The sequence below is a fragment of the Sinohyriopsis cumingii genome, chromosome 2 (assembly GCF_028554795.1).
Source record: "Sinohyriopsis cumingii isolate HCF-2022 chromosome 2, ASM2855479v2, whole genome shotgun sequence".
NCBI lineage: Eukaryota > Metazoa > Mollusca > Bivalvia > Unionida > Unionidae > Sinohyriopsis > Sinohyriopsis cumingii.
In genome coordinates, this window is record NC_142962.1 from 38,208,625 (window position 1) to 38,234,921 (window position 26,297).

The 26,297-nt window shown below is 33.0% G+C and overlaps 1 protein-coding gene across 1 annotated transcript; it reads right to left on the bottom strand.

Moving 5' to 3' along the window:
* On the bottom strand, window positions 1–26,297 carry LOC149804673 (uncharacterized). The gene is made up of 5 exons (XM_089942925.1): window positions 26,089–26,297; window positions 14,748–14,819; window positions 11,261–11,315; window positions 7,979–8,015; window positions 1–3,476 (listed from the first exon to the last, which is right to left on the bottom strand). The coding sequence occupies exons 1-5, from the start codon at window positions 26,260–26,262 to the stop codon at window positions 3,389–3,391; spliced, it is 426 nt and encodes a 141-aa protein (XP_089799051.1). The 5' UTR covers window positions 26,263–26,297; the 3' UTR covers window positions 1–3,388.

Here is a 26,297-nt window from a genome sequence, read left to right on the forward strand (position 1 = left end):
TGTCATCAATCATGACATTTTATTAAAGCAAAGTTCTTCAATTCTTTTGCACAGAATAACTAAACTTAAATCAATAATGGTAGTTGTTTATTACAAAAAGTATGGAGTAGAAATGCACAGTTATTTCATAGCAACATAAAGGTGATTCTGAATTAATGCAACACAACAGATGGGAGGCTCATGTAGCAACTGAATATGGACTAAAGGCCAAATCCATATCTATTCTAAGTAGTGTTCCAGCTAGAAAGAAATGAAGGTGTGCTTTGCCCCTAAAAAACCTAGTCCTTCTTCCCCCAGTGTACATCCATTTGCCTTCTGGAATTGCAAATTTAACAGCTTTATTAATTAAACTGGTTCTTATTGCTTAATTGACTGCAAATCACATTATACTCAGATTAAATACCGAGTATCAGGTATTATATTCTTGCCAGAGTTCAATGTTAAGACCAAACTGTGTTACTACATGCCGTTGGGCTTAGAAATGTCCATCTCATTAAAGTTCCCTAGCTTATTAAAGACTTGGACAGTTAGTTCTGCCACATTGAGAAATAAGTGTCAAAGCATCAATATTACAGGTATGGGCAATTTTGTAATATACATTTATATTTTTAAAATAACTCCAATGCAACTATTAAAATTTTACCATGGTTGTTCTAGGGATTACCACCTATGGCACAAAAATGCATTGTGAATAATGTTGCCTTTTCCAGCTTGAAAATCAGAAAAGGTGGTTTTATCTTCATTTCTTTTTTAAATAAATACTGTCACTGTTTATCACTATGTGTTATATTACCTGAAATATGACTATGTCCAGTTTTGTTTTTATGTGTAATTAATAATTAATGAGTGGCTATACATGTACTTATCAAGTACAATCTACATTATAATACACAGATAACCAAATTACATATACCTAACTATAAAGCAGAGGTTATATGAAGTCGAAAAGTGGCTTCATATTATCTGTCATTCTCTGTAAGCACAAAACAATAAAACCTGTTACTTTATTAATTACAAAGTTATTTTTTCCCCACCTTTCTCTTGGAGCTGGGATCCTATCTAGTACAAGTTAATGGTCTGAAAATTGTAATATAAATGTGAGGTGGGGGTCACTTGTAAAGTGTGCTTACCTGGTAAATATAATTTACTGGGAAATGTGGCTCTTTTTCATAAGTGACACTGTGTACTGGAGGAGGTATAAATTTAATCAGGTCTATGATATTTGCTTTGTTCCATAATAAATGGTATTTATTAATTTATAATGATTGTTGTTTTGCATGTATACTGCTGACATGTTATCAGCTAAAGATGGTATTTATTAATTTATAATGATTGTTGTTTTGCATGTATACTGCTGACATGTTATCAGCTAAAGATGGTATTTATTAATTTATAATGATTGTTGTTTTGCATGTATACTGCTGACATGTTATCAGCTAAAGATGGTATTTATTAATTTATAATGATTGTTGTTTTGCATGTATACTGCTGACATGTTATCAGCTAAAGATGGTATTTATTAATTTATAATGATTGTTGTTTTGCATGTATACTGCTGACATGTTATCAGCTAAAGATGTGTATTTATTAATTTATAATGATTGTTGTTTTGCATGTATACTGCTGACATGTTATCAGCTAAAGATGTGTATTTATTAATTTATAATGATTGTTGTTTTGCATGTATACTGCTGACATGTTATCAGCTAAAGATGGTATTTATTAATTTATAATGATTGTTGTTTTGCATGTATACTGCTGACATGTTATCAGCTGAAGATGGTATTTATTAATTTATAATGATTGTTGTTTTGCATGTATACTGCTGACATGTTATCAGCTAAAGATGGTATTTATTAATTTATAATGATTGTTGTTTTGCATGTATACTGCTGACATGTTATCAGCTAAAGATGGTATTTATTAATTTATAATGATTGTTGTTTTGCATGTATACTGCTGACATGTTATCAGCTAAAGATGTGTATTTATTAATTTATAATGATTGTTGTTTTGCATGTATACTGCTGACATGTTATCAGCTAAAGATGGTATTTATTAATTTATAATGATTGTTGTTTTGCATGTATACTGCTGACATGTTATCAGCTAAAGATGGTATTTATTAATTTATAATGATTGTTGTTTTGCATGTATACTGCTGACATGTTATCAGCTAAAGATGTGTATTTATTAATTTATAATGATTGTTGTTTTGCATGTATACTGCTGACATGTTATCAGCTAAAGATGGTATTTATTAATTTATAATGATTGTTGTTTTGCATGTATACTGCTGACATGTTATCAGCTAAAGATGGTATTTATTAATTTATAATGATTGTTGTTTTGCATGTATACTGCTGACATGTTATCAGCTAAAGATGTGTATTTATTAATTTATAATGATTGTTGTTTTGCATGTATACTGCTGACATGTTATCAGCTAAAGATGTGTATTTATTAATTTATAATGATTGTTGTTTTGCATGTATACTGCTGACATGTTATCAGCTAAAGATGTGTATTTATTAATTTATAATGATTGTTGTTTTGCATGTATACTGCTGACATGTTATCAGCTAAAGATGTGTATAAATCAGCCCAATAATTAAAATGTAAGTTATCACATTTTTTATCTTCATTCTTTATTCTAAAAGACCTGCTCCCCACCCCCACAAAAAACCCTTATCTGTTCATACTGTTAGCTTTGATTAGTTTTATTTTTCTCAAAAATACTACTCATTTTATTACAATTTGAGAAGAAAATTTCAACGTAAATTTTAACTCTGACAAAGAAATACAGCATTGTGACTCTTGGCAAAAATCCCTTCTTACAAAAAAAACGTCTTTTGTCAAGAAGCACCCTTATCTCAGTTCTTAGTGTAAGAAATTTCTGGCTGGAACCCTGCTATGGATACATGATAAATGAATTAATGAATTTGATGTTGGACATAATTTAAAAAAGTTATTCTAGTCCTTCATGGTTTTCAATCCAAAAAGGCACACTGACAGTTGGCAAAGATTAAATAAATGTTTAGGTCTGTATTTCTCCCTTTTACAAATAACTGCATTGTAAACATTTGATCTTTCAATAATAATACTGGTGAAATTAAAATATCTGTAACAGCTTTATATTCCAATAACAATAGAGCATATTGTGAATTATTTCAGTTTTTAGATATACATCAAAGAAATGGGAATGTTTGATCAGTTCTTTTCAATGTTGATGTAGACACATTAATTACTGCCTGATTTTTTGATACACTAAAATCAAATGGTTCAACTTTCATACAGATTTTATAAAGTGAGTGAAGAAGAATATCCTTGTTAAAAAAAGAGACAAAAGCTGTTTGGATCTCTGGTGGTGGTCTCATTAATGATGATGTTATAATTCATCTTTCTTTCTGTCAATCCAAGTCTTGACAGAATCAATATCTTGGTCTACCTCATCTTTATTATAGCTTGGCAAAGAGCTGAAAAAGGGATAAAGGCATTAAACTTTCAGTATTTTCTTATCATGTATTTATTTACAGTAAATACATTCCATTCTGAAATAAATTAAATGTGCAAGGGGAGACAATTAAATTTGGTACTGTTATGGTCACCTAACGAGAAAGTGAGAGTTACTTTAATAATAGAAATCCCATTCATACAAGATATGAGAATGTTTAAGTTTTTAAAAAAAATGTTTTTTTTCTTTTTTCTTTCTATATTAATAATGGATTCATTTCATTGTGTGGTCCCAAAAAAATGAATGAACAGGGAAGCCATGAGATAAAATATATTGCTTTGGGTACCACAAGATGAAATATATTCCGTATTTATGCAGGAAAAGAGTTTCCTTATTATTATATACCAGAATTGATGCTTAGAAGATTAAATTCACTCTTTAACACCCCCATTATTATCCCATGTTCAAGGGCTGATCATTTAAATATCAGCAAATACAGCAGTAGGATTTGATGACCTAATCTGTCTTATTAATTACATTTTTTGACATTGTATAAACTATTTGACCCTATCATACTACAAGACTAGTTTGGATTCTGCAACACATCACTGTGGAGTTATCATTGTTGTCAAGTAAAGGGAAATAACTTCACAGAGATGCACATGGCATCAAGTAGATTTCTTCATAAAACATTAAATGATATGCTTCAGATGTAATGTAGGTACCATGTATTTGTTCTAGCTCACAAAGTGCTTGTTTTGTTGCTGCATGTAAAACTTTATATTGGAAGAAAATATGAAAATTATTCCAACAATACTTTTCTCTGCTGCACACTTAACAGAGGATTTTAAAACTAGGAGTCCAGGACTCCCATTTTGGTAAAAATAGGAGTCCCACCATCAAAAGTTGCAGTCCCTTCTTTCCTACAGAATCAACACAGAGTGAGTGCATCTATTTTTAGATGGAGAGGTTTTCGTAATGTAATCATTCGCTATAATATAGCTTCATTACAACAATCCATTGACAGGATTGCAAATTTATGGTTTATTTATATGTATACGTACTTATAGTAATTTTAAGCAAATAAATAATTTTTTCCTGTATTGTTACAAATATGTGTCAAGTCAGAAAACAGCTTAGACCTTAAAGCGCATCTGGCGAATTCCACAACATAGCATTGTCCCATATGTTACTGACCTATATCATTTGCATTTTAAAGTTAAATCTTTAATAAAAAAATACCTAGGCTTTGGTTTCAATGATTTGTATATTTTTTCTGAATATATTTTACCGGTGATTTAAGAAAACAGACAATTTAATAAACTGGTACATCCCAGACTTAGCGAAGTCCGCCATTACTTCCCATTAGGCCTACTGGTTCACTTACAGTTTCAAACTAATTTTAATGACGAAATAGTGTATAACAGGCAGTTAATAAATATCCAGATCACCGATTCTGATCTTAAAACACAAGTTTGTATGTTTTTTCATCAAAGGATATCATGCAGGAAATTGATAGTTGCTACCTTACTCGGAAAAGAGTTAATGGTCAATCAGCTATCAACACATAATGCTTGTGAATGGGCAAGAGTTTGTTTGTCAAAGTAATTAATATAAAAACTAGGCCTAGCTACTGATGCCTTGATGAATACATGTCGCTACAACACTAGAACTAACCGGGCTAAGGTGAGGGGCATTTAAAAAAAATATGGTATGGGCAGTCAATATACCTCTTAAATAATCTCTGGGCAAAGTCGTTTTCGCTTACTGAACAGAAGAAGGCGAAGTTTACATTTTTAGGCGACTTGTCACCCACTTATGAATAGTCTCAACATGTCTTGATTCTGAGGTCACATGCACTGTGCAGTTTATTCCGCTACATTTGGAAATGAACGCAATAACGAAAGCTAAAGTTGTTTATTTGATGTACTTTTATAAATGACCACATGTACATCTCTGGGTCTTTCTGCCTCTGAATTCAATCACTGTAAATATCAGTACACTTTACCATCCGCCCGCCAGTCAAAGCCTTTGAACTTGCCGCCCAGCTATTGCATCATGTTCTTTTTTATGTACTCTTATAAAATGGCAACATGTATGTACATCAAGGGGTCTATCAGTCACTGAATTCTGTCACTGTAAATATCAGCACAGCTAACTGAACAACACATTTTCCCACAAAGCAGGTGGCTGAAGCAGGACTTGCAAGTCTTTGAACTTTGCCACACACCCATTACATGCGTATGGAGGACTCCCGCCTCAGTGATTTTCCGTGTTGCAGATCAAAAATTGGCGTCCAAATACACGTAAATAAGCATTTCTGAGATCTCTGCTTAAGTATATAAAAGTATGAATGAATACCTAGGTAATAATGTAAAATATGAGGTAATCTATCCAGTGTTTAAAGCTCAACTAAACATCTGGCTCAAACTAATCCAGAGACAATAGCTATGAGAAATATATGTAGATACGATGAAAAATATTGACAGAAAACAAATAAAGTGGAGATTGTTATTTGTCAAAGGTGTTAAATACATTTCCATGAAATATTACACAGCAAGATTTTCCACAAAAGTCAAAGCTTATAAATAAAGAAAGAAAAACTAATAATAACTAGAAATTGTGTTGGTAAAAGATATATTTCCCAATTTTTTGTGATATTTGAAAAGTTCTCTGCAGACGAAGAAACTTCCAAAAATTAAAAAATGTAGAAGAATTGGAAAATTGCAATAATTGCATGAAAATCTAATCATATCATGTACATGTATAATGATGCATACAATTTAATTAGTATACCTGAAGTGTTTATTTCTAAATTACAGTAACAAGGTTTTTGCCTAAAAAAGTATAGTTATAAAATATTCCAAAATTTTGCAAATAAAATGGAAAAATAGGTGTCATGACCTGAACTGGGGCATCAAATTATGACTATGATAAAATGCATACAGTTTTCAAGATTTATAACCTTAATATGGTAGTTTATTTAAGGTTGCTCTAAAATATTCAGGATGGGCATACATATTCACAGAAGGACAGCAGAAAAACAATATGCCCCTTTATGGTAGTTTATTTAAGGTTGCTCTAAAATATTCAGGATGGGCATACATATTCACAGAAGAACAGCAGAAAAACAATATGCCCCCTTTTTTTTTATTGCAGTGAGGGAATAAAAGCTTTAATTTACAAGAGGACTAAAATCTGAAGATTCTCAGAAAGAGTCCAACATCAAAATTTTCACACATACAGAACTATAGATGTACTGGTATATATTTGGAAGGTAAACACTGCTTCTACAATAAAATTTACTCCAACCAAAATTCCCAAAATTTACCTATACAAGTATTAATGATGAATCAGATTTTCCAAAAGTACTTACTATATTACCTCCTTTTATTAATGCTCAATTTGCAGTTTGCTGTTGTGGATGAAAACATCTCTTTAGAACAAATCAACAGGTGACTAATTTGAAAGTGTACTGATTGCATAGTCATTTCAAGTAAAAGTGATGGATTTTGTGCAGTAATACAGTGACAAATTGTAATAAAACTCAAACAAGTGCTACTTGAAGAAAGACAAGTAAAATAGGCTTTACAAATTATGTGGTGCCAAACTAAGAAGTATTACGAAATTATTTCAGAGTAGGCTATATTGTTCATTCTACGTTTTACCAATCATATGACACTGTGTGAGAAATCATATCATCACAAATCCTCAAAATATTGATTTTATTTAGACATAACCTTTTGGCAATCAAGGGGGAAAATTGAGTGCAGTGCATGTGCAACTGAGAGAGAAAGAATATTAAAAAATAAGTTAATTCCTATCCACAGGGTACAGAAATTGAACAGCATTTATCTTCATTAAAGCACTGATTTGCTGATTTATGATGGAGAAATTATCAAGTACAACATAGCAAAATATAATATTATGAAATGAAGGTTTACATTAAAGGGAAGGAGGTCAAGCATGTACCATTAGAAAGAATTGCCATGTTCAATGAATTCTTGTTCATAATTTTAAATAAAAATAGGGATCTAGTGCATTCATGTTGTCAGTATGGCACACATAATATAAAAGTTAAAAATACACCCAGACCATACTTCTGCATCTGAATGCACAATATTTTCTACAATTCATTCCTATAATTCTCACCATTAGTTTCCTTTTTTCTCTAGATGTATCAGTGACCACACTGACTATTAGCGAAGCATTAGTTGTTTAAATTTTTAAAATTTTCTACCATATTCACTATTATTTCATAACCTATCACACATTACTTACAGTATATTATATATATGCTATCAAGTTGTTTGTTTCAGTGATAGGTCACTTTCTCTTACATCTTTGGGGAAGGTAATACCTGCACAAACATTTGTGAGGGTCATGTTTTTAAAGACAGTTATTCATACAAAATGCAGCATCAGATATTGACAATAACAATGAATATAGAGTCTTCAGGCATGGAAGATTCTAAAATAAATTTAAATATATTTGACCTTTTTAAAATCACAATGTTATACTTACTTTACTATTGTTCCAGAAACCCTGTCTAGTATACCTCCTGTAGGAGAAAAGATAAAACACAAGATTATTGTATGCTATGTAAATTTCATAGAAGAAAATAAAATATAAAGTGATTTGCCATTTCATCTGGATAATTTACATTTAGTAAAACAAACTACAATAAAGAAATGAAAATGGACTTTACGAGGTATATCAGAATGATTACATAGCTGGCTTCTATGTCACTTTTAGCAGTCACCAGCAGCCATTATAAAACGGTAATTATAATGCAAAAAATTCTGACTAAAGTGCTCCTTACAACAGAATATTTACCTCGTTTCCAACTAAAGTGAACTTTCGGAATTTTTTCATCTTTACATTTATAAATCAATTTTTGATTAGCACTATATAGCCAGTATTGTGCTGATATAATTTTAAACTACATGCATATATATTGTGTGGCAAAGCATAGGAGAAATGACATAAAAAAGAACACACCTTTTATTGATATAAAAACAGAGATTCTATAATGAGTTGATAATAGCCAGGACCAAGAATTTAAAAAAACCATCAATGTTCTAAAAATCTCCTTTAGAAGTTATTATTGTTATCAACCCCAAAAGTCAAATTATTCTAAGTCATTGAGTAACCCTGGAGTGAAAGCCTGGATTAAATGCATAGCTCATGCAGCGATAACTAGCATGATTAGCTATTACAACTGGAATCTCTTGTGAAGAAGCATTCACCTAATTTTTATATTCATGTAGATGTACAATACAAACCATATGTGGTCATGAGCTTGTTGTTCTTGTTGTTTAGTGGTTTAATGTCATTTCCAAGTGCATGATAGGCTATATATGGCAGCCAGTATAGGTGGTGAAGGAAGAACCCAGGAAAACCCCGGTAAGAACCACGAACCCATGGGAAGCTAATGGTGGCTTTCTCACATATCCACATTGGTCGAGCCAAGACTCAAACCCATGTAGACAGAGGTGAGGGTGCCAGTAAATGTAAGTGCATTAGAACACTTGGCCACCTGGGGCCCAGGTCATGAGCTAAGCACAAAAACAAAACCTAAACAAGTAGACTGTGAAGTGTAGGTCACAATGATGTTTTAAATATGGATTTAGTACTAACAGAGATACAGTCATCTAGCTGAAAGATTCTAGTATGAACAGTTAAAAATCATACTTTAAAGTCAGTGATGCATAAAATATGGGTCACAGTGACTTACTATGGTAATGCATCCCATCACCAACTTTCATGATTCCAGTTATAAGATTTGGTATAGTGCAAAATGCCTGTGAGCTACATGTAAAAACTTAACGAGAGTCAGTAAAATGTGATGCAAAATTTTAAGGGTGTGGTACTCAAAGAGATGCATATGTTTATCTACATTGAACAGAACTTTGAGAAAGAAACCTAAACTGCAAAATTTAACCAAAGTCACAGGAACATGAAATATAGGTCACAGTGACCTATTTTTGTGAAAAGTATGTTGCACTTGTCAAGCTGTATCTTTTACCAAGTTTCATGATTCCAGACATAACAGGGTGCAAAAAGAAAAATGAAATAACACATAAATCTGCTCCAAATCCCACTCCAAAATGCTGAATTCAACTTAGGAAAAAAAAACCAACAATGTTCTGGATGCACTAAAGCTGTTCATATAAATGTATTGACTTTACATGTGTGGACACTGGAGCAGTACCCAGCTTCCACTCTAATTCTTAAAAATAAGCAAAAAGTTCTAAAAAGTATCACATTTCTGAAGCCATATTCTGTAACTTTTCATTGGCTTTCATCTTTAAAAGTTAAAGAACACCACTATCCATACAGTTCCCTTTTCACATTCAAGAAACATCACATGGATTATTTTTTATTATTATACATTCTAACTATAACAAAACATTTAAATACATATACTATAGTAAAGCTCACTACATTTTTTGTTTTTTCAAGCACTGCAGTGGCAGTATATAAAATGTCAAGAGGATAAGAAAAATGCCTCCACTGTCTCTCCACGTAGTCTGATGGCTTCATAAAGAGAATACCTCTGCACACCATACTTATGTGTTAATTTGCATCAAAACATTATCATTATGTAATGTCAACTCTCAAACAGTTACTCAGCAAATATTCTCCTACTATGGAAGAAATACATATCTGTCATTGTAAAAATGGGGATCAGTCTGCTTCTGCTTTCTGACAATGCATACATGGTGGAGAATCCCAATAATTGCAAGGTCCATGGTGGTAATGGCTGTGGTGGTAGGGGGTTCAAAATAGTTACCTTAGAACAGTTCCCAATCTTTTTGGACCACATCCCTAAAAAAACTGTATAAGCCTCACAACCCATTTTCCACTTTAAAATTTTGCCACCCTCAAAAAAAAAAACCTGGCGGCCCTCCAGAAGGTCTATTAGACAATTATTTGGTTTGCGACCTGGAGTTGGGAACCAATGCCTTAGAGTCTGCCATTTCACATACACAGGTCTAAAATGAATTGATTTCATATCATTACACTGACCCAATTTCGTTTCAATAAAATGCATTGATCAAGGTAAAACATTAGCTTTAGTATAAATTTTCTCCTTTCAAAAGGATGGCAGACAGAATGACAATGAAGAATTATTGTTAATTATGTTCTGTAGTCAAAGTTTGTATTAATGTGATGATAATAAATAGCAGAAATTACTTTGCTATCTACATAATTCCCACAGAATATTTCAGATAGAAGTGACAAATTCAATTTTGTTGCCCATTCTGAAGCAAATTAATTATGGATCAGTTATCCAGGATTTATTCTCTGGAAGCTGTTGACAATTTTTTTTACCATAACTGATTTTTTTATGTTGCTGTTTTATATTATACCACAACATTTCATCATCACTGAAATAATCAGATATGAAAATATTCAACAACATTATTTTATACCCATTTTTATCTATTTTCAAAAACTTGACTTATTCTGGCCAGAGAGATTATATTGTTTAGATATTAGGGTCCAACTTGGACTCTGACTTATTATAATTAAATGTACTCAAAAGAAATATCAAGCTTTTGTATGATTGTGATAACCTAAAGTATGGAAAAATGTACAATTATGGTTCTGATCTTGTAACACATGCAAGGGACATGATGGAATGAGAGTAGAGATGTAGCAAGCAAGATTTATGAACTTCTGATTGCGATATTTCAAAATAAAAATTATGGTGACCCAAATTACATGTAATATAGCTGGGATCTGGAAATTGTTTATACGTGAATTAGTCATACATAGATATGATTCTTTTTTACTTACCAGGTGTACAAATGGTATCACATAAAGCTGAGCACAGATAACAAAACTTGCAATACTGAAAAAGAGGAGTAAGAAGAACTATGATTTAGTTACACCATGATTTTTGTTTTGAATGAAAATCTTAAGCTGGGTAATATGCAATTTTACTATCTTCAAAGTACTATGTCATCAGCAGATACAAACTAAGCCCACCTGCCCCCATCTCTTCTCAAACTCATCCTTACATCTATATGTATTCCTGCATACCAGTGGATTATTTATCTTTGTAGGGGGAGACAACTCTGTTGACCTACCAATCAAAGATACATTATCCTTCATTACTGCAATACTCTGGCAGTTGTTTATAGACAAGTTCTAAATCTAAGATATCATACAATATATACCTGCATACAAGTCGAGTCCAACTGTAAATAACACAGACTCAGATCTACCATCACATAATGTGCCAGCAAATTTGAGTATGTTGTTTGTTTTACTCATTATTCATAAAAAAACTGCATAGACCCGGATCTGCAAGTGCATCACGTAATGGCATACATATATCATGTCTAGACAGTAGATAGTGTCTCATATACCACATCACATCCAGGAAAAATGTAATTTCTTTCAATTGTATTTTCATTTGGAGTTTAATTTTTGAACTAATGAAGATATTTAAATGGAAATTTGTACAAGAATATGTTTTGATTAGATGGTGTATGGCTTCCTTAGCCATTCTCCCTGTCTGGAGAATACCTTCTGAGCTACTGAGGACATTTTAATGCAACTTATGCCAGTAATACAGCATGTAAAGGTGGTGTGTCACATAACTTAGTTATGCACACCTCCCTCAAGGTGACTGCTACATCAAGGGAAAATGCAATAATGTCAAGGATCCAATAATGTCATGCAGTGTGCCTCAAGGCTAAGGTCATAACAAGAAAAATTATAAATAGGTGTCCTCTATTTATATTTAGGTATAACTTTTGAACTCATTTAAGATATTTGAATGAAACTGTAGCCTATAAAGTTCGACTTGATAGTGTTTCACATATTCATAATCCTACTGCCTGCTATAATGCCAAGGTAGCGATAAAGGACTATTTAATTGGCCTGTGCCTTATACCACAATATATATAATGACAAAGTTTTATAATAATCTGAAGTTTCAAATTTAGTCAAAATCTGTCATGCTATTTTTGTGAAGTTGTCTAAACAGTCACACCATCACTAAAAATTTAAACAGTCTTTATGACAGGATTCTTTCTGTCAGTCAGGGATCGTCCTGGGCTTCGCCAATGTCGCAAATTGCGATTTTTTTTCCTTATTGGCGACAAAAATATCCCATCTGGCGATTTTTTTGGCGACATACTTTTTGGTTATTTAATTTGTACATACAATCATGGATTTGGACTGGATAAATTAAAAGGCAGAAGGAAAGGAAGCCATAAACTTGACTAAAAAATGCATTGGAATCAGTCTGTTACACAAACGATCCATTGTTCTTATTGACAACCACATCTTTACAGTGCATTGTTACATCATAATCTGCTTATGCTGACATCTGGGCTGAGTACTGTATGCTGCGATACAGTCAATCATGCTACCGCACTATACCTACAACTGACCGACTTCTGAAGACGCGAATAGAACAGATACAATTAATTGTATGGCTAATCCTTCTGTTTTTTTTTATACATATACCAATACAATAGTTTTGCTGAACCTTCATAGAAAATTGATAACCTTTGAAGTACCGACTACTGTGTATAAATACAAAGCAAATGGAAAAAATCTCAATCACAATTACATCTGTCGCCAGTGCAGCATTTTACTCGTTGATCTTTTCCTTTTGCCATCAGTCCCGTGTTACGGCTGCAGAGGCTTAAACTCCGCAACAAGAAATAGCAACAAAAAAAAAACAGTTTTGCATAATTAATAATAATTATTTATTTCTCAAAATACAGGAGTGAAAGAATCCCTAACTTGGGTGTGAATTTATGCTTATATATATGGTCCAGTATTGCCAGGTGTTGACTCGTGTAAGTTTCATTCGTGGGAATGGAGATCCTATTTTTCTTGTCGAGAAAATTTATACAGCATTGAGTGATCATTCTTGGGATTTAGGAAGCAATTCGCTACAAGCTTTGTGAAGCTAGCCATAAAAAGGGGGGGGTGGCTGCTGAGAGACTACTGGTGTCACCAGTCAGCACTGTAGACTGTGAACGTGGATTCCGTAAGATGAACCTCATAAAAACTGACATCAGAAATAAGCTCTGCATCTCATCTCTCGAGAATTTAATGAGAATCAGCATGTACAGATGTGAAAAATTAGACTTTGAAACTGCATTCAACAAGTGGGCAGCCCTAAAATCGCGACGGATCTTCATGTAACACTTTGTAACATTTTGTTAATGCTTGATGTAATTAAAGTATTAACTAACCCATCTTTTGTAATTTTCATTGCCTGTTACATTAATAGACTAAATTAACACTTGGAAAAATGTACACTACTTGTTTTGGCGACACTTTTTGAAAATTGGCGACAAAATATTGAGGTTGGCGATTTTTTTGCGACAGCTTTTTAAAAGCCAGGACCATCCCTGGTCAGTACTGATTAAAGTCTGTTAAGGCACACAAAAATATGTGTATCTAGTTGTCCAATCATCCCTGTTTTTCATTGCCAACCCTATCACACCCCTGGTGAAAAAAATTTAAATTATGTTTACAAAAATTCCCAGCATTGATCTATTCATCAAACTAAGCTGGTTTTGCCAGTACTTGAAGTGCTAAGTACATTATATATACTAATTATTATAATATATATAATGTTTAAAAAACCTATCTACCTATTTTAAAACCAGTGCAATAGGAAAAACACATTTTTGGCATGAGTGTTTTTTTTTCTTCTCAAAGCACTTTATGACATGAGGTTTTCAGTCAAAATTGGCTCAATTCTATTAAGTAGTTGGTACAACTAATTTGTTCAAAGGTTTTTCTAGCATTAAAACTGGTGGACATATTTAACATTAGACTGGCATTATGAGTATAAAGTTCAGTGCCGTTTTTGCAAGGATTCTTTCTGTAAAATTCTGTTTACTGGCATTTGAGAAAGATGTCTGAAGGTTTTTCTGTTATTAGTAATAGTGACAATATTTTATGTAGATTTGTATCATCTGCATAAATTAAAAAGGCTTTTCCTGCTAAATTTATTTTAAATGTCTACTTGTAAATAGATATAGCTGATTGATGAATGTAAAAAAGATAACATGTGACACACAGCAGATACAGGCCATACCATAAACTAAGTTCGCTGTCTCGATTTTTTAAATTAAAAAAAGGGTCAGTGCAGTAAATTTGCTGTTGTAAACAGTATTTGCATCAATAGATTTCCCAGTTTGATGCACTTATTACCCTGCTTTTCATATCATAGCTGGAACACTAATTAAATTTTTAGATTAAAGTGAAACAAACATGCTTTACTGTGATGGACTTGAACTAAACTTACCTTGCACATTTTACAGTTAGGTTTTGTTGGACTAGTCTCACAGGGGCAGTCTTCATCACATAGCTTGCAAAACTGTAAGAGAGCAGGAGAGGTAAATTTTTTAAAGTTTATAAGCTTGCAATAAAATAGTTAAAAGTATTTAATTAAACATGTTCAATTGATTATTTAGTTTAATTACTGTATATATCAGTTTAATTATGAATATAAAAAGCAACTTTCTACTAAGCAAGGAAAAGATAACACAATCCCAATAATGACAAGAGTTACTATTCTTAGTATGATGCTATTTCGTATCACTCTTCATTCAGCACTTACCATAAAATCATGTAACCAAGACTCCAAGAATCGTCTCTCACATACTCACACTGGCCGAGCACAAGACTCAAAAACATGCAGACAGAGGTGAGGTGGCAGTGATCTGTGATGGTGAGTGCTTTAGACCACTCAGGGCCCCCTTCACAGTGGTAACAACCACTGTCAGCAAATATTTTAAAAGTGGCTTGCATTTTAGCAGAGAAATCAGTTACAAATGGGTTTATTAGTTTATAAATCCTTACATGGTATGGCTCCTGATTATCTTCAATTAACTTTAAATGTGTAAAAATGTACATATGTATGAACATTATACATCTATAAGAGTTTTATAAGAAGAGTTTTGCTTTTTCTGAAGCCAAACTTTGGAATTCTATACCACCTTATATAAAGTCAGCTGATTCACACCAAGCTTTGAAAAAAATCCTTAGTCAACATCTATAGAAACAGTCATTTGTATGATTTTGTTTAATTCAGTACTATTACTTTTTACAACATTGTTATCATGTAGTCACCTATATTGTATACATTACAACAATTACTATAATTATTATTATCTGTATGAATCCTCTATGTACTCATCCTTAAAGCCTTGTGCATATTTTATTGTAGCAGTAGATCAATTGTCTAGTTTTTAATAGCGTTTGTCGTCTAAAGACTCATCTTGTAAAAATGTATCAGTGAATCAAATAAATTTCTTCTTTAAAAAAAGTTATTATTATTATTATTATTATTAAGCTCAGCAAATCATATACAAGATTACCTCATACATACATACATATATATATATATATATATATATATATATATATATATATATATATATATATATATATATATATATATATATATATATATATATAAGGCATCTTCCTATGATATCACTGGTTCTTTAGTATTGTTTTATTTGAGGTTTTCTGTAATTTTCTACATAGTACTCCCTATTGTGTGTATTATCTTGTGTACAGTGGAAGACCATAAGTTACTAGCTCTGTATCACCAGTTTTATTTTCGGAAAATGTCAGAACTGCTGGTGAGTACACTATTTTAAAACTGCACCCATGAATTTCACTTGTTTGAAACATGGCCATACCCCATTTTCTCAAATAAAATCTATATCTTCTTAAAAATTGATATCACTGTAATGAATTGGTTACCAATTTGTCATTTATTATGTCCAATGATGTTATGCAAGAGACAGATCACATGACTACCACATTTGTCAGGAGCAAGAGATCAAATATATGGTAGCTAATAAGTGTCAAAATAAGAAGCATGTTAATGTTGTTTTCTGGTGGCTTTTGCAAATGATAGGAGTTGACTTAAAAACTTTGTTGTACATGATTACTTTTCACTGTAACACTTTGTTTTGTTTAAACAGTTTGTAGCTGACATGTACTTTCATGCTCATGTTGGTGTGCCCATTCTCACCAACAATCATGGTGCCACCCATCACAAGTGGTTACATATGAATTGTTTTAATTCTCTCTGATAAATTTATGTGCTCCGAAGGTACAGGTGACAGAATGAGAGCTATTGAAGTACAATTCAATTTTCAAACTGATTTCCAATTTAGGCAGCATATACATCAAGATCCTAACATTTGGGCAAATATATGGCATTGTAAAAAATATATTTTTCTATCTTACCATGATATCAGAGTAACACCCCTTGCACAACTTGGAATCTACATGGCATCTGTTTATTGATATTTCCCACAATCATCTGATTTAAACTGGAAATTAATGTTAATACAGAGCAAAGAACAAATATACATATATAATACCTTGAGGGTCTGTGTCTTTATTTACTTATTTGCTGATCACTACATTTAATACCTGCAATACCATAACGTGCGCGCGCACACACACACACACACACACACACAGAGTTAAATTAGCCTTGAAAACATGCCAAACATGAGAGTGAGCCTAAAACTTTAGGGGTACTATTTATTAAGGTGAAGTGTGGGTTAAGAAGGTGTCTGGGGTTCAGTGCAACTAACAGAAAGTTATAGACTCCCCTTACAGCTTACTGACATGCAGAGATAAAACAAACTGCACTGTATAAAACTGCATGCCAAATCTGAATGAAAAAGTTGCCGTTCCTCAGTTAAGTGACAATACATTGTAGAATCATACAGAATAACACTTCATTATTGTTGCTCCAAGCTGGCTGTAATAAAGAGCATGCACAAAGGTTAATGACTGAGGTAGCCCCTGCAGTTGCAGAACTTTTTTCACAAGACTATAAATTCTATGTGATTTTGGGAGCATCCACCAGAGCGTATGATCATGCTGCATGTTAGGTGTCTTTTGCATTTTTCAAATAATTTTACTTGAATAGTATACCTTGTACATGGACATGTATCAGAAAATTGTTCCCATGTTCTGGGATGATGTCTCTCAATACACTGTCCCTGCTGCGCAACTCAATATATGGTGTTCATTTAACATAGATCAGAGCATTGTAGTGTTTTTCATGTAATTCTAAATTCCAAGTCTGATCAACATCAGATAAAAAAAAAAGATACTGCCTCCAGAATGGTAACAAGCTCAGCCAATCAAATACAAAATCACCTCATTAATATTACTGGATCTGGTGAATTGTTGAACCCATCCAAGATCATAATGATAGAAGTTTACATTTCAAGTTTGATAAAAATCAGATATGGCCTCCAGAGTGGTATGGTTAGCCCATCAGCAAGATAAACTCATTAACATGCATGGATCTGCTGATTATCAAGCCTGCTGAAGATTTTGATTTCAATAGAATGGCGCTTGTACTTTTGACCTCTGTGAAACGTCACATGCAGTGATATCAGTTTCTAAAAATAGCCATTTGGACAAGGCGAACCAGTGTAACAGCATTCACTGTTCTCATCCATGTTAGTGTTCTTACTGAAAACCATGTACCAGGCGTTAAATTTTGTTAATATGAATATGGATGTGCATTCCAGTATTTAGTTACAGTGGTGCTTAAGCCTGCAGACTGTATAAAACATAAATTTTGATGAATCTTTCCAGAACAGTATAATAAATAAAGTGCTTGCATTTCATCACCAATAGATATACCCTGAATATTTTGATATGAAAATTCCAATGGAACTGTCAGCCCCTCCCCCTTTAAATAATGTCGATGAAGTTTTCTTATATGCATTTCATCACCGATTGATATACATGTACCCTGAATATTTTGAGATGAAAATTCCAATGGAACTGTCAGCCCCCACCCCCATTAAATAATGTCAGTGAAGTATTCTTATATGTGATCCATGTTTTAAATAGAGAGGGGTGTATGTAGGAAAGTGACTATTTCTTATATTTTGTTTTTTGATGTGATATTATGCAAGTATTATCTAGATATGGTGCATATCTATTCTATATATTTAAAAACAATGCATCACTGTTTTTGTTTGTTTTGTTTGATATTATGCATTAGTGATTTTGTTTACCTATTCTGATTATGATGTGTTAATCGATAACAAGGTTAAAAAAAAGAGAAAAATGATATGTTTATCTCAATGTCTCTTTTTACAAACAAATCATAATTTTGAATATTTGTTTAGAACATAAAAGAATGCATTATGTTCATTAGAGTTACGGTGTTGAAAAGAGCAGCACTGGTTGATTATATTTATACAATGTGAATAATACATTTACTTAATTAAAAGATATATACAATTACAGTTTGTAGGGAGGTATTATTTTATACATGTATTGATGGAAACAGCCATCAAAAACTGCTGTCCCTGATGATGACAACCACCTTTAAAATGATACACATTTTACACACAAAAACTAACTGAAAAGGAAATAAAGTAGATATAAATGAATGTTATTGATATTATTGGTTTCAACACATTCATTTGGGACACACACACACACATATATTCCTTTAATGTGCACATACAAGAGTTTTACTAAGCGTAGATTTGAAAACAATACGAAAGGATGACATAGAAATAAAATTTAAAAATTATTACTATACACTCATGTATTATAGTTGAATATATCAAAACATTACATAGTGAGGGAAGTGCAAATAAAAACAACTTTATTTTTGTGTGTATGTTGTGAATTACTAATTGTTACTAAGCGTCTATCTGTGCTTTGTCCGAAAACAATATGGCGGGAGCCGGGCACAGTGATGTCATGATCTATTTTTAACACAAGGTAGATTTAAGTACAAGTGCCATTAGAAATACCACCTCAAAGTACAGTAACAGGAATTTGATGCATGACAGATGACACATGATGTATACAGGGTCAAACCATAAGCTTACTGACATAAAGGTCAGATGAACTAATAATGGATTATGTGACCTGTGTACTATTGAGCAAGATATTTCAGCGGATCACCTATTTTTTTTTTTGATGTACCTTCTATATATATATATATATATATATATATATATATATATATATATATATATATATATATATATGCACGGAAACAAACCAGAAATTTTACAAATTTTAGAATTTGTTATGTAGGCAGTACACTAAAAAATCTTACAAAATCTACCAGTATATTGATTAAAAGAACTAAAGATAGGTAGACAATCTAATCTCGCAATATTTTCAGTATGTCTTTTCATAAGCAAAGTGTAAGTACTATGAACACGTGATTGGTCATTTGGTACACAGTTGGTAGAGTCAAGCTTATTTAGAGCTGAACGGCAGATATTTGATTATTTTCTATCAAAACCAGCAAGCCTGTCATCAATTCTCTAATGCATTCAAATGCTGATAAAGCTTTCCAATCTAACATTAGGAATGCAACTATACAAAATATTACACCAGTTTTTATATTTATTTTCATTTATTCTTCACTACCCATCAGGGCTTCAATATTGTTTGCCATCTATCAAGTATTTGCAGTGATGTCACTGGACTAATTGTGAAAACCCAAAGAGATGTAAATAAAAAATATACAGAATTACTGCTTTTTCTTAATACTTTTTCTTCTTAATTTATTCAAATATTAATAATTGAAAGAATAAGGTAAATACTGGGCATAGGGTCGATTACAGGTGCTCAATTACAATTAAGATTACAGGTTGTTTTTGCACTGATGATTATGATTACAATTACATTTTATCTTGAAACCAAAATTATGATTAAGATTACATGCGGATGATTATGATTGCTATGTATTTGCTTATATTTTTTGGTTCAGGGAAAATATCATACATTGTATAAATTACCCATTACTTATTGTAATAGCCAATAATCCTGGTCTTTTGTTATAAAAACTTTCATTATTCTTACAATTATTAAGAATATAATTTGTGATTTTTTGGTTGTAGTCATTTGCAATCATGATTACACTTTGCAGTTACTCTGCCAATGAAAGACAATTACAGAGCTTCTGAAATCAATGACTGCGATTACAATTATGATTCCAGCTCACACTGTATTTGATTACAATTACAATAGTAATCAGCTCCATGCTTGGTAAATACCCTATAACTTAGTTCATACACTTCAATACAGGCCTCTGCTTTACAACGTAATGTTTACATTATACAATTCTTCTTCATTTGTATTGCAGTAGTTGAGGTACATAAACACAGACCACATTAAGTACCGCAATGTAGTATAGTAAGAACATCATTATGTATTGAAATATTGTATATACCGTGCATGTACTAATTTACCACAGTACTGCACATGTACTAATTTACCGCAGTACTGCAGGAATTATTGAATTTCATTACGTTTAACCCATATCACTGCACATTTAAAAACCAATTGGAAATTAAAGATTTAAGTTTGGTCACTGGGTCTACAGTATTATCATATTATATCCATAATTCCATTACAATGAAGCATGTTTTAATGAAAAGACAGATTGTCGATTTTTAATTTTTTTTACATACATCAGACATGTCGTTAACTTTAGTGGCTAACTAGCCCACAGGTAGTGGCTAACTAGCCCAAAGAGGTTAATCAAACACTAACTAGTGGCTAACCAGCCCAATGGTAAAGGCTAATCATGTGCTAACTATAACAGCTAACTAGTCCACAATTAAAGATTAACTATCTGCTAACCATAGTGGCTAACTAGCCCACTGAGGTTAATCATGCATGAACTGTAGTGGCTAACTAGCCCACTGGTAAAGGCAAATCATCTGCTAACCATTAGTGGTTAACTAACCCACAATTAAAGGTTAACTATCTGCTAACCATAGTGGCTAACTAGCCCACTGGTAAAGGTTAATCATCTGGTAACTGTAATAGCTAACTAGTTCACAATTAAAGGTTAACTATCTGCTAATCATAGTGACTAACTAGCCCACAAAGGTTAATCATCTGGTAACTGTAATGGCAAACTAGCCCAAAATTAAAGGTTAACCATTCGCATGGTAAAATTTGTACATGCACATTCGTATGCATTCAGCCTCCAAATATGGAAAAATAACTCTCCTAACTGCTCGCTACATAACAACTTCCAACTATGACAGTAAATAGCCTATCTTGCTAATACAAGCTGTGTCAATCAATAGCCTATCTTACTAATACAAACTATGTCAATCAATAGCCCATCTTGCTCACTCCACTAGATGGCACTTTATACTAATGTCATCTATGTTGCATTTGTTAGGAGAGAGAGAGAGAAAGAGTGAGAGAGATCCATACAGGATCGACCCTTGAACTGGAGGGTGGGGGGACACTCAAGAATACTTGAAGGAAATAATTATTACCATTATATTAGCTGACAAAAAATTATTCTCAAAAGAAAAAAATATTTTGGTTAGAAATAACTACCTTACCAACACAAAAATTAGATGGTTTGTCCCTAAACAGTCACCTGAATTTGCCTCTGAAAATCATCTTAGTTGGCGATCACCTTCTCTTCCAGTGAAATATGTTACCATATTTCTCAAGTCACATGTCAAGTACATTGCTAATGCCACATGTACTTCTCTTTCCTCCAAACTTTATCACTGGGTCAAGATCTTGCTTCCCTATGGAAGCATACTAAAATGGCAGACACAATACTGCAGTATAATTGCAAAAAGTTTACAGAAAGTCAAATTATAGAACAATAATGTGTGACAAGTCTTTATTCTCAATTTTCTGTATGGTATAAAAAGATGTGTGCTTAAGTTTTTATCTTAACTTTCTGTTCACAATAAAGAATTATTCAGCATTTACTGTCAACTACGGTATTTGTATACATTCCTATTTGTTTGTCCCCCTCATCACCATTTTAAAAACGAAAGGTATCATGGATATGAAATTATGCACAGAACTTAAGTCATTTTATTTATCAATATATCATTCTAACATGTCACCAAGGTGTCCCTAATATTGTTGAAATTATTGGTATTTCAACACAAATGGAAGATCACACTGCTCCGGTGGCCTAGTGGTTAGAGCATCTGCCTTAGATGCGGGAGGTCGTGGGTTCGAAACCCAGCGGAGTCATACCAAAGACTTACAAAAATGGTACTAACAGCTGCCTCACTTGGCGTTCAGCATTAATAGTGTTAGGACTGGTTGGCCTGGTGTCAGGATAATGTGACTGGGTGGGACATCATGCTATGTGTCTACGGCATGATGCCCCAGTGCTAGACATCACTATAAACTGCCACAATGCAGACATCGTAGCGATATGACTGAATTTTTTTATAAAGCTACGTTAAAAATCCTAATCACATACACACACACAAATGGAAGATCCTGATGAAAACAAGCAAATAGACCGCTCGCTGTTCATTTCTGGTTTCTAGAATAGTGTATTTCAGTAAAATCTGTGTCATCTGCATACAATATTTGCAATGTCTAGTTTTAATATTTCTACAACAAACTGAACAAATAAATAGAAGCAACTCTTCTATACTTGTGTTCAAAGAGATGTATGTGTGTGTATTGGATTTTTATGGTAGCTTCATAAAAAAATCAGTCATATTGCTACAATGTCTGCAGTGTGACAGTTTATATAGTGATGTCTAGCAATGGGGCATCATGCCCCAGACATGTTGTTGTTGTGGGGTTTAATGCCATTTTTCAGCACATGATAGGCTATGCAAGGCAGCCAGTATTAATGGTGGAGGAAGAACCTGGGAAAACACCGGGAAGAACCACCAACCCACGAGAAGCAACTGGCAAGCTTTCTGATATACCCACATTGGCCGAATCCTAGACTCGAACCCATGCAGGCTGAGGTGAGATGGCAGTGATCCGTAACGGAGAGCGCTTTAGACCACTTGGCCGACATGTAGCATCAGGTTTCACCAGTCACATTATCCTGACACCAGGCTGACCAGTACTAACACTAACCTCTTAATGCTGAGCAGCAATCGAGGCAGCTGTTACTACCATTTTTGTAAGTCTCTTATATGACTGTCCAAAGAGATGTAAATAAAAAATATACAGAATTACTGAGATTTTTATAGATGGTAAACTACATCCCATCTGCTGCTTGAAAATACAAACTGGCCAAAACAAATATGGTGACTATTGCCAAAGAAACCCTTTTGATTTGAAATGCCAACAAGCTGACAGTGTTTGGGACCCTCTGGTGACAATCCGGTTAAAACTTATGTCATGTGAGAGAGTAGGAGAGAAATCATTGACAAATTCTTACAGTTAGCCAAATCTCTCAACTTGTTTCAAACAACTTTTTGTAAGCAGCTGGTTAACAACTCATTAGCTGATAACTATTCCTTCTTTACAAGTACCCTTACATTGATCTCCTTCCTTGTAAAAGTCTAGTCCCAACCTTTTGTGCTTGCAGGAATTTAGATCATTATTCACGTGTATATCATCTGACTGCTAAAGCCAAATAAAAATATGTTTGTTTCTGGGTATCTGACTTAACCTATTTCAAACAGCAGACCCTACATTTAAAAGAAGAAACAATTAACTAAGGGATGTAAATACAAAGTTAAATTCAGGATACAAATGACACTTTTTTTCAAGCTAATGCTTCATTTAATTCTGTCCAGACAAGAATAGTGTACCAACCAACCTACCATATTTTTTAACAATGTCACCAGAATCACATTTTTTGTTTGGCCTAATTCTTATTTACTGTGAAACAATTAGTATTCTCAGAGCTCTTTCATTGACATTATCTTTGTCCCTATCCTAAAATATTTTAACAAACTGTATTAGAATGGTGGGGAAAATGTATGCTTATTTTGGTAATGATATAAGCACAACATTACTTCAGATTAATAATGAAAAAAAAAGGAAAAGCAGAACATATAAATTACAATCCAGAGAAAACTGCAAAACCTAACTTCAACTTGTAATATGGTAAGCACAGACAGGTTTATAACATGATCAGCGTAAATTCACCATGCTGTGAACAAATGACCAATGAGAATCACCTTTTCAAAGCAGTGTTTTATCTAAAAATGGCTGCATGCAAGTCATTTGATTTGTCAAGGCAAAAACAGTGTCAAAATCCAAATCTATGAGTATTATTCAAGCCAATGATAAGTCTTCAGTAGTTTTTAAAAATAATTATAGTTTAAATGCATGAAAAAAATATTAGTTAGATAAAGTAACTAAAGTAAAGCAAAGGCATGTTTTCTAAATAAAGAAACATTACACTAGGTAGTAGTGGCTAGAATGTATTAATCGAACTAGCAGGCAGAGAAGAGCTTATCCCACACATCATGCCATGTTTTCAATGAGGAAGTCTTCTGAATGTAACTCTGACTCAGTAAACTGTTCACAATTTAACAAATCATGTTTTTAAGTTCATAGATTTTTCTCTCTTCTGTTTTCTTTCATGTCTTCATTGCTTCTTCAAAACTGAAGGTACTTTTGTATTCCCCAGCAATCTTGATAAGCATAAAATTTCTGTTTCTCAATCCCAAGCCTATTCCTAAAAGTGGTTAAGATTATGTTCTGGACAGAGAATCGACTTGACTTCCTTTTGAAAATGTAGCCAGCTGTTTGTTTTCAACCACTGCTGAATAAAATTATGTTTCATCTTATGAGTAACCATTATTTCATCTTTGGATGATGATGGGTCCACTGGTTTGATAACATTACTGTTATCATTGATCAGTCGTAAAGATATATAAAATTTCAATTGTTTCACATCTATTTTAATTTCTTTCTGCCTTTGATGCTGTTTTCAGTCAAACATTGATGGTATCTTGGAACAATGCAAGACATACAATTGAGCAAACGGAAATTGTTTCATTGCATGACAGGGTGCGCATCAAATAATAGTTTCTTGTGAGAATCACTTTAAAACCACATGTTTATTTTCTGACTCTTTCTTCGGTGTGGTATTATACGATTCTAACATTATGTTTCTACAAATGATCAGGTCACATAAAGTCAACTATAGGCTCTACATTCAGGTATAACCCTGTGTCTTATGATAACATTAACATAAGAAACTGGTGTGCACATGTTTTCTCTGCTTTTGAGAATTGTGACCTAGCCATTGAAGTAGTTAGACCAAACCTCTGTTTTGTATTAATCTGAGAAACAACAAGGAGGTGCATCAATTTATGTACCGGTGACAATTTTTGTGTGTCAAATCAGAAAAGTTTTCATATGTGACGCATGACACATGGGTAGATAAAACACTGCATAGGGAAGGATATCTGTGCATTAGCATTTCTGTGTTAAATATAACCTGCCACCCCTACATGTACCATACAAACAAATAAATTACTTGACTTGGAAGAAGCAAGAATATAATTTAATAAAAACATATGCCCAAAATAAAAACACTGTATCAATGATATTCTTCCACGGTTCTCAGTAAAATGAAGAGAATATATCCCATACCCGCTATTATCAGAACCAATCAGCTCTTTACACCTGACCAAATTAAAGTCACGTGCACCGTTCAAAACGTGCCTCCACCACTGGACAATTACATTAAATCATTTAATGTTGAAATTTATATTTCTTGCGAAAAGTTAAAAACATTTACTTTCCAAGTGCCTCAGGTGTTTGCGCTATTTGATAACGAGCCGGTTGTTTTTCATTTTGGCTTAAAATGATATGCCCAGCTGACGAGTCTCTTGCACACCGAGTCCTACCTTACAATAACTGCAATAGCCACAGACGGAACCTTTGGCGTATTCGAGTTTTTCTTCGTCTATTTTCTCCTCCTTTGTATCTACATTAGATGAAGGCTCTTCCGCCGAAAGAACAACACTTAAAAACACCAGTAACGCCCAAACTATGAGGAGGATCAGCTTCCGTGTCTCCATCGTTGTTACTATACCAATACTATCTCTAACGTGAA